The sequence below is a fragment of the Bos indicus x Bos taurus genome, chromosome 15 (genome assembly GCF_003369695.1).
Source record: "Bos indicus x Bos taurus breed Angus x Brahman F1 hybrid chromosome 15, Bos_hybrid_MaternalHap_v2.0, whole genome shotgun sequence".
Taxonomy (NCBI): Eukaryota; Metazoa; Chordata; class Mammalia; order Artiodactyla; family Bovidae; genus Bos; species Bos indicus x Bos taurus.
Window position 1 is genome coordinate 62,061,841 of NC_040090.1, and position 10,556 is coordinate 62,072,396.

Here is a 10,556-nt window from a genome sequence, read left to right on the forward strand (position 1 = left end):
GCCCTGAGATGTGGGTTTATTCAGCTCCACCCAAAACTAAACGAAACAAACAAACAAACAAACAAAATGCTATGACACGTCCCAAGGGACCAAACCATACACTGTGACCATGCACGTTTCCCTTCCCCCAAGGATGCGGCTACCTCCGGGGTGCTGGGCAGCTGCTTCTATCAGGGGCCGGGAACTAGAAAGGGGTTCAGTGGGTGCTGGGTCTGTGGCGCTCAGGGCTCAACACCGACGGCCTCCTCCTCTTCCTCTGGATCAGGGGGCGCTGGGAGCAAGGAGATGTAGACCTCGTTGACCTCTGTGTCCAAATGTCGGCCGCCTCGAGGCGCCTCCAGGTTGAGGATGCCGTCGTGGGAGAGCGCGGCGCGGACCCGCCAGGGGTCAACGTCGGCGGGCAGGACGTAGGTGCGGCAGAACTCGCGCGACACGAAGCCATGGCGGTCCAGGCGCTGCGGGTGCCGGGCGGACACCTCCAGGAGGTTGTCCACAGTCCTTACGGTCACCTCATCTGGGGTAAAGTGGCTCACGTCCAGAAACGCCTGGAACTTGCCCTCGCTGAGCCGAAGCTCGGAGGCCCCTGCCCGGCTGCCCTCCCCACCTGGCGCGGCCCGGGGCCGGACATAATAGCCGTGGTAGAGGGTAGGGGTCAGGATCTCTTCTGGCAGGAGGCCTGCGGGACAGAGAGAGAGAGAAAGCGAGAGGGCGGGATGAAGGAGGATGAAGTGAGAGAGCAGGAGGCCTGCTGAAGGCGGCAGCCGAGGAAGGAGAAGCAGGGGAGGGTCCCGCAGGCTGCAGGGAGGCGGCTGGGGAGAGGGGATGGAGAAAGGGGATACACTGGGGTAGAGGAGAGCAAGGCAAACGGGGTCTGGGTGGGCCGAAGAGGGGGGAAAGGCCCTGGGGGGCGGGGTAGGGTGGGGTGGGGTGGGGGTCGCTTAGGGGCAGATTCCGAGCCCTGCGGGCAGCATCTGCACCGAGGCCAATAGGAAGGGGAGCGCGCCCGGCTTGGAGGGGGCGGCGAGGGGGGAGTCTGGGGTGGGAGATGACTCGCCCCAGGAGTTCAGTTAAGCCCGGAGTGGGGTGGAGGCCAGTTACCATTGGGAGGTCAGCCCAGAATCTCCGGAGGTGGGGGTGGGAGGCAAGAGGGGTGGGGTGGCGTCCGTGCCATACCTTCCCCGAAGCGCTGCTCGCCCAGGCGGCTCGGGTTGGCAAACTCGTACTCGGCGGTGGCCGGGTGGGCATGTGGCACCGAGCGGCCCGACATGGCTGCAGACGCGCCGGCGGCCCCGGTCCGAGGTGCGGCCCCAACAGGCGCGGCGGGACCCCTCCAGCTGCCGCGGAGCCGGGGCGCGGCGGGGGTGGGGGCGGGGTCTACACCACCCAAAATAGTGCGGAGCCCGGCGGGGGAGGGGCGGCGAGCGCCCGCGACCAGCGTGTGACCCGCGCCGCCTGGACCCCCGTCCCCTCCCCTGCACACCCTTCAGCTGTCACAAGCCTCTCCCGCCCTGCACCTCCACCCCAACCCCCACCCCCACCCCCACCCCGCACCGGGACAGCTGGGGGTCGGGGCTGGGAAGCGAGCCGGCGTGGAGAGGCTGCTGCCCACGGCCGGGAGAGGCCTCGCTGAGACCCTCACCAACAGTTTGCACGTTTTTCTCCACCTCCTCTTCTCCTCCCCAGTGGCAGACAATCGGCACCCCACTTCATACAGCTCTCCCCTCGGTTTAAGGTTCTGCCAGCCGCGGAAAGTGAAAGATGCAAACAACATTCTACCCTTTATTTGGGGGTGGGGTGAGGAGCCTTCCCCGCGAATGTCAGGGTCCTCTCTGAACCCAGCGCAACCCAGGGCACCACGTGGAAACCCGCCACGGCCATGCTGGTGGTCACTGCTCTCCCCCAGGGACCCACAAAGAGTTAATGTCCCTGGGGCCCAGCCTAGGAAGATTCCAGTTCCTGCCCAGGCCCAAGATAGCTGCTGGCCCCATTCCCTTGGCATGCAGGGCGGCAGGGGAGGAGGAGGGGCACACTGCCCGCCGCTTGGGATTCCTGACTCAGTCCCAACTCCAGAGGAGGGGGTGGGGGTGGGTGCCATTGGGTGTGGACAGAAAGCTAGTGAAACAAGACCAGGACAGGTCACTGGCCAGCTCAGGCGCGTTTGTATTTCTCTTTTCTTAGCTCAGTGAGTACTGGGTATGTGTCATACTGCCAAATCCCCAATCACAAGTCCTCATGAACGGGCGGTGAGCTGGGATAATAAAACTCCTGACATCACCATTCCAGAAGCTTCACAAGACTGCGTATATAAGGGGCTGGCTGCAGCTGCGGCTGAAGGAGCTGACCAGCCAGCTGACGCCCCACACTCACCTAACCACCATGGATATCGCCATCCACCACCCCTGGATCCGCCGCCCCTTCTTCCCTTTCCACTCTCCCAGCCGCCTCTTTGACCAGTTTTTTGGCGAGCACCTGTTAGAGTCTGATCTCTTCCCAGCTTCTACTTCCCTGAGCCCCTTCTACCTTCGGCCGCCCTCATTTCTGCGGGCACCCAGCTGGATTGACACTGGCCTCTCAGAGGTAAGTCTCCCCTTTTCCCGGACAGGAGAGTTCATTCTGGAACCTTCTGGAAGCATCTCCATCCACTGTCCTTTTCCTCCTGGCCTAAATCTATGCCTAAGGGTCCTACATGTCTTAGGCACTTGTGTGTCCTGCAGTGAAGACGGGTGAGGCCCCTAGTTCCTCTCTTCCCCAGTCACCTATTTGTATTTGGTGTGCTCCTCTGTATCCTATTTGTTACATTTTCCATGCACTATGAAGGCCATTCTCTATTCCTTATCTTCTGGGTAGGATGTCCCTTTCTGGTTTGGTTCATAACAATCTACAGGGAAAGAGTTGCCTTCAGACTCCTTTGCTCACCCCTTCTAACACCTCACACTCCTGACAAATACTGTCATCTCACGTTTCAGAGCCAGGAAGACAGTCTTGCCTCATCCTGAGCTTTCCACCCCTGCTGCATGGAGCTGGAGACAGCAACCACTATTTTCTTCCTTCTTATTCCCTCACCTATGATTTTCCGGGTTTCTAAGGGTTGTGACAGGGCGCTGGCCTGGGTCCAAGCCTAATGAGAATAGAATGTAGGTCCACTTTAGGGACCCCCCCCCTCCAGTTGTCCTAAGACGGTGGGAGAATGGGGTGAACAGATAAGAGTGACAGAAGCTGTCACAGATAACACTCTGGTTTAAAAATATTCATGTGTGAGTAAACAGGAGCTCAGTGGGCAAGGGCTTTGGAAGGACAATGGGAGCTAGCAGAACATTCCAGATTGAGTGGGTGGGAAACTTGGCAGAGACCTGAGTAAGAAGAAGGGGCCTTTGTCTTACAGACAAACGACAAGGCCAGGCCTTGGCTTGGAGAAGCAGCACAAGGCACGCCGCGGCCCGTCCTTGTACTTTGTCCCCGGGGTGGCCTGTCTCCTTCCCTGTCCCTGTAAATAAAGTTTGGGCCTGACGACCAAGTGCTGTGCCTGGGGTACCACTACGGTGATGCCCCTGAGCCAGAGGGCATGTTTATTCAAAAAGGAATTTTTAGCTAAAAACAGGAGGATGAACGACCTGGACAGAGAGCAAATCGGCAGAGTGATGAGATTGTACTAGTATCATTTACATTCCTACCCTTTCTCTTACCCCGTCCCCACCTTGCCATTTCCAGATGCGTCTGGAGAAGGACAGATTCTCTGTCAACCTGGATGTGAAGCACTTCTCCCCAGAGGAACTCAAGGTCAAGGTGCTGGGAGATGTGATTGAGGTGCATGGCAAACATGAAGAGCGCCAGGTATGTAGCTGACTTTCTCTTCTGCTCTTTTTCCAGGGCATGCTATATGCCAGATACTGCCCTCAGCCCCTGAGGCCTGCAACATTCCAGTCCTAAGCCACTGGGGTCAGGAACAGGGTTGTTGTTTTGGCCAGATCTTTGTTGCTTATTTTGATTTGATTGCCTCAGGGATAGATGGGATGTTAACTTCCTGTTTAAGCCAGTGGTTCTCAACTTTGCCAAAGTTAAAATTACTAGAGGAATTAAAAAAAAAATACTCATGCATATCTCAAATCATTTAAATCAAGATTTTTAAAAAGCTCCCTAGGGAATTCTAATGCACAGTCAAGGCTGAAGACCACGGACTTAGATAGTGGTTTCAGACATCTGATTGTTTTACATAATTGTATTAACTGCATGCACTTGGAAGGCCCTTGAATTTGAGACTTTTAGGTATTCCAGAAGTCACTTCTCTTTCAGTTCAGTCAGTTCAGTTCAGTCGCTCAGTCGTGTCCGACTCTTTGCGACCCCATGAACCACAGCACGCCAGGCCTCCCTGTCCATCACCAACTCCCAGAGTTCACTCAAATTCATGTCCATCAAGTTGGTGATGCCATTCAGCCATCTCATCCTCTGTTGTCCCCTTCTCCTCCTGCCCCCAATCCCTCCCGGCATCAAAGTCTTTTCCAATGAGTCAACTCTTCGCATGAGGTGGCCAAAAGTACTGGAGTTTCAGCTTTAGCGTAATTCTCTTTAGCCCATCTTAATGCTGAACTACTTCGTTTGCCTAAATTTCAGAGCTGTACTCAGCTCCTAATACGCTAGACCCGTGTGGAAATCAGTTGACAGCCCATCTAAATAAATGTTTGAGATGCATGAGTTATAAAGGTTAGGGATGGAATTTTTCAGGAGAATTCTAAAGAATGAGATAACTGCTCGTTACTTTCTGGGAGAGTTTTTCAGTGAGTTTGCTTCTTACTGATTAGTTATAACACAGTAACTTGTGCATCCAATAGTCTAGTGTGAGGTCCTTAGGCTGTTTCAGTTTTGCTGATTTAATTTAGATCAGTCTTCTGGGTGTAGTCTTTATTATTGTTTTTGTTATTATCATTATTATACCTATTGGTCTGGAACATTCCTGAAGCATCAGGACAATTTCTGGGCTTCCTTAAGAGATTCAAGTTTTAAATCGAGATGATATTCCAAATCCTGTGGGCCCAACAAACACTGATCCAAAACCGTTGGGAAATACTGCTGAACATATCCACAGCTCAGGGCTTGGAGAGCTAAGAAGTTTGGCTGTTCAGACCTCTCAGATTCTCATTGGTAGGAGTGACCACTTAGGCAATTCCATCATAGACCCAACAGAACCATTTTGCTTTCTCTCATGTTGCCATGCATTTGGCCACAGCTAAGGGGAAGGAGGATGTCTGAGTGTTAGACAAGTGATGCTATTTCCTGTTCTTATCTACCTCTTTCCTTCTTCTCTTGGTTTAGGATGAACATGGTTTTATCTCCCGGGAGTTCCACAGGAAATACCGGATCCCAGCTGACGTGGACCCTCTCGCCATTACTTCATCCCTGTCGTCTGATGGGGTCCTCACTGTGAATGGACCAAGGAAACAGGCCTCCGGCCCCGAGCGCACCATTCCCATCACCCGTGAAGAGAAGCCGGCTGTCACTGCAGCCCCCAAGAAGTAGATGCCCTTTCTCTAAATGCATTTTTTAAAACAAGAAAAGTTCCCCACCAGTGAATGAAAACCTTGTGACTAGTGCTGAAGCTTATTAATGCTAAGGGCAGGCCCAAATTATTAAGCTAATAAATATCATTCAGCAACAGATACCTGTCTTGCGTTTGAATATTTTGTGTTAATCATCACATTATGTTTTAGGGGGCTCCAGGGACATTAGAGTCTGAATGACTGTTTCCAACACTTACTAATGGGATAAATTTAGCAAACCACTTAAAACTTTATGGTCTTTAAGTCTTCCACTTATAACATGGGGTGCTTATTCCTACACTCATTGTAAAGAGTAAATTAAGGAGAAAAAGTAGGTAAACCTCTTGGCAGAGCTCAAAGAAGATCAGTTCCTACCTCTCCTCCCTCTTTGATTTTGGCCCTGGGTTCCAATAACACATCTCAATGATGTCTCGATGACAATGCAGAAAATGCCTTAGTGCATCTCTGAAATGAATCATGTCACCAGGGAAGAGATGGTATCCTCAACTTTGATATTTTCCCACTGATAAGCATTGCCTTCAGCAGACTTACAAAAGCAATAAATAGGACAGGTGATTATCACCAAACAAGCCTCTCAGGTGTAGTCTTTAAATCAGCTAGTGAACACTTACTAAGACTGGGAAAAACACAATTCATTGATCCATCATTTAAAAAGTTAAAGTTTTTTTTAATTTTTTAAAATACTGAAATCCAGTTGATGAACAGGCTTCCCAGGTGGCACTAGTGGTAAAGAACCTGCCTGCCAGTGCAGGAGACATAAGAGATGTGGGTTCGATCCCTGGATTGGGAAGATCCCTTGGGGGAGGGCATGTCAACCCACTCCAGTATTCTTGCCTGGAGAATCCCATGGACAGAGGAGCCTGGCAGGCTACAGTCCCTAGGGTTACAAAGAGTCGGAGATGACTGAAGCAGCTAGCACGTGCATGCACAGTTGATTTACAGTGTTGTGCTTATTTCTGCTCTACAGCAAAGTGACTCAGTTATCCATATGTATAGACGTTTTTTTTCATATTCTTTTCCATTATGGTTCATCACAGCATATTGAATATAGTTCCTTGTGCTGTACAGGAGGACCTTGTTGTTTATTCATCCTACATATAATAGTTTGCATCTACTAATCCCAGGCTCCCAATCCTTCCCTCCCCATTTGCCCACCACCTCAGCAACCACAAGTCTGATTTCTATGTTTGTAAGCCTGTTTCTGTTTCATAGGTATGTTCATCTATGTCGTGTTTTAGATTCCACATATAGGTAATATCATATGGTATGTATCTTAAGTTTTAAGAATTATAGTAAATGATCAATAAATGATTCTTATTTAGGTTAAACAAAGACGTGTGTGTGTGTGTGTGTGTGTGTGTGTGTGTGTTAGTTGCTCAGTCGTGGCCGGCTCTTTGCGACCCCATGGACTGCAGTTTGCAGGCTCCTCTGTCCATGGAATTCTCCAGGCAAGAATACTGGAGTGGGTTGCCATTCCCTTCTCCAGGAGATCTTTTCCACCTAGGAATCAAACCCGGATCTCCCTCACTGCAGGCAGATTCTTTACTGTGTGAGCCACCATGGAAGCCCAAAGAAAGAAAGACATACTACTTTACAATAACACCTCTGCTTCACTTCTGTGAGTCTAGACAAACTTCTGATTCAATTAATGAAAATAGCCCTGGTATAAATGCTTATAAACAACTCATTTTTTTCTGTAGCCGCTTGCAGTTGATTTCTGATTTCTCACAAGGATTCTTTTCTTCACAGAGCCTACTGTTTGGGGACTGGCCATGCTACTAAAATAAAATACGTGAAACAATTGCCAAAAGTTTTCAAGATGCAGGAGTGTGGAGCTAGGACAATATACATTGTGAATTTATGCAGGTTCAAAATGTTTCCTCTTAAAAATACTGCTCCCGGATGGGTCTGAAATGCTATGATCTAGCCAGAAGTCAGATTTTTCTACACTTAGAGCCAATTTTTATGGCTGTGTAGTAGACACTGTTGCCTAAGTAGCCTATTTACCACCTTCAGTCTTGGCAGCAGAACCCCAGAGTGGTTTAGGTATCCACTATATTATTCCTAGCTATGTGCTTCAGAAGAATGAAAGGTTCATCCAAGCTCCACCCAGATCAACCATGGAAACTCCCTTCCTTCTGTCGAGATTAGTCTTGAAAGGGCTATGACCCAATTATGGCCAATGAGATGGGGGTGGGGGTAGGGGGTGAGGGGAGAATTTGCAGGAGATACTTATAGCAAAACTTTTTACCTTTTAAAAAGAGAGAGTGAGGGAGGGAAGGGGGAGTGAGAGAGACGGGACAGAGAGAAAGAGACTGATTTTTCTTCCTCTCCATGTTGGAGCATAAGAATGTGATAGACTGCAGTAGCCATCTTGAAACTATGAGGGCGCATCCATGGTAACTGATGATGGCTGAGCAGGAGGATGGTAAAGCTCTGAGACCTTGATGGGTCACTGAATTGCTAAACTGGTGAACTCTAGAGCTTCCTTACTTCAGAATGTACTATGTCTCATTTTTGTCTAGTGTATTTTGAGGGGGGGTTTATGTTACTGGTATGCAAAAACACCTTAACTGATGGAGGCTGAATTAAACAGTGTGAAAAATGGAAAAATGCTCTGGAAACCAAGTGTCAGCTTGAATCATTTTAGTGTATATTACCAGATCTCTCAAGCAGAAATAATGATTTGATCTTAAATGAATCATACTTTGTCTATTAGAGTGTAATATTTATGTTTCTGACAAATTTGTACAGGGTTGCCTTTTTTATTATTACCACCCCCAAGTTACTCTACCCTTTTTATTGTTATTCTTTTCCAGACCACATGTTTTGCTATAGCTGTTTGTTCACTGTTATTAGTACAGGACTTTTCTAGGCCAGCATATTTGAGGGATTTTTCTTTAGTTTTATAGTTAGCTCACCCATAATTCTACTTCATTCTCTATGTCTGAATTATGCCAGAAGTTTGTTGAGGCAATTTTAATTAGCATTTATTTTGTGTGTTAATGTTAGCTAACATTTATTAAACACTTACTATTAGGTGTGCACTGTGTTAAGTACTTTACCTTTTTTTTTTTTAAACTATCATTATTAAAGAATAAATTTGGGAAATGGGTATATAGTAGATATATATAATTCCAATAAGATATATAAATTTGGTTTGGTTTCCACTTAGAAACCAAATGGAAGTTTTGCCTAACGGTTTGGGAATGATACATGTTTGTTCTTAGAAAAATCTTTTTCTATTTGAAACTTCACATTTTATTGAATATTACCCTGGATTTGATCTTTGATCTGAAGATTTACAATCACCATTCAACAACTATTTGCGTGCATACTATGTGCTAGCTACAAAAATAACACATATTTTTTGCCCTAATACAAGAGTGGAAGAGGGGGCACACAAAAAGACACAACTTGTTAAGATTCTATGATGTCCACTCAAAATGTCTGCTCTGGGGACCCTTAAGAGGATTACCTACCTTGTACATAGAAGGAATCCTGCAACAACGGGACGCAGACATAGAGAACAGACTTGTGGGCACAGTGGGGGAAGGAGAGGGAGGGACAAATTCAAAGAGTAACACTGAAACATATACATTACCATATGTCAAACAGATAGCTAGTGGGAATTTGCTGTATGATGCAGGGAGCTCTGTGACAACCTAGAGGGGTGGGATGGGGTGGGAGGAGAGAGGGAGGTTCAAGAGCGAGGGGACATATACCCACGACTGATTCATGTTGCTGTATGGTAGAAACTAATATATTGTAAAGCAATTATCCTCCAATTGGAAATAAATAAATAAAAATTTTAAAAAAGGAATCTTGGAGACAATTATCCCTGACCAAAATTATGTAACAGCTTTATTGAGATACTAGTCACTTACTATACTATTCACCCATTGAAAGTGCATCATAGTTGTATATCCATCACAACAATCAATTTTAGGATATTTCATTAGCCAAGATGGTGACTTATCACCGTCCAATGCCCATCTCTCAAGCCCTAAGCAACCTTTAATCTACTTTCTGTCTCTATATATTTGGACAATTAATGTAGTGGAATAATACAATATCTAGCACTTTGTGACTAGCTTCTTTCACTTAGCAGAATGTTCTGAAATTCCCTCCAGATGGTTGCATGTATCAACACTTCCCTCTTTTTTATTGATAAACAATATTTCTTTACATGGATCTACTGCATTTTATTTACCTATTCATCACTTCATAGACATTTGGGTTACTTCCACTTTTTTTCTGTAATGAATAATGCTGTTATGAACAGTCATGTACTAGTTTTTGTGTGGACATATGTCTTCATTTTTCTTGAGTATCTATCTAGGAGTGGAATTGCCGGATTATATATAACTTTCCATCTAGCCTTCTGAGACTACATTCCAAGGAAGCTGCCCACTTAAAATTCCCACCAGCAGTGTTTGTGGGTTCTGATTTCTCAATATCCACACCAACAATTATCATTATCTATCTGTTTGGTTATAGCCATTTCTCAATATCCACACCAACAATTATTGTTATCTATCTGTTTGGTTATAGCCATTTCTCAATATCCACACCAACAATTATCATTATCTATCTGTTTGGTTATAGCCATTTCTCAATATCCACACCAACAATTATTGTTATCTATCTGTTTGGTTATAGCCATCTCAGTGGGTGTCTCACTGATTTCTTTATAGGTTTATAGGGCTTAGCAAGGTTAAGAGGGAAGAAAATGCATCTAGAAGGAAGAACAGCATGAAGTGCCTAGGCAGGAGCACTGGAGAGGGAACGTGGCAGATGAAGAAGAAAGAGTCAGAGAGTAGAGAAAACACGGCTAAGGAGTTTGAAATTTATTTTGAAGGCTATAAAAGCTGGTGAAAGATTTTAACCAAGTGAGTAGCATGATCAACCCTGCATTTTTAGACTCAATCTGGGAGCGGTATAGTGATTGAAAAATAGGGACTGAAATAGAAAATAGAGACAGCAACCAAAAGGGCAAGAGTA

At 46.9% G+C, this 10,556-nt stretch overlaps 2 protein-coding genes across 2 annotated transcripts; one reads left to right on the forward strand and one right to left on the reverse strand.

The window, feature by feature from the left end:
• On the reverse strand, positions 1-1,469 carry HSPB2 (heat shock protein family B (small) member 2). The gene is made up of 2 exons (XM_027563778.1): positions 1,174-1,469; positions 1-676 (listed from the first exon to the last, which is right to left on the reverse strand). Exons 1-2 carry the CDS (start codon positions 1,265-1,267, stop codon positions 222-224), a joined length of 549 nt encoding a protein of 182 aa, XP_027419579.1. The 5' UTR covers positions 1,268-1,469; the 3' UTR covers positions 1-221.
• Positions 1,470-2,111: 642 nt separating this feature from the next.
• CRYAB (crystallin alpha B) lies at positions 2,112-5,651 on the forward strand. Its single transcript, XM_027563779.1, has 3 exons — positions 2,112-2,577; positions 3,709-3,831; positions 5,308-5,651. Exons 1-3 carry the CDS (start codon positions 2,377-2,379, stop codon positions 5,509-5,511), a joined length of 528 nt encoding a protein of 175 aa, XP_027419580.1. The 5' UTR covers positions 2,112-2,376; the 3' UTR covers positions 5,512-5,651.
• Positions 5,652-10,556: the final 4,905 nt, after the last annotated feature.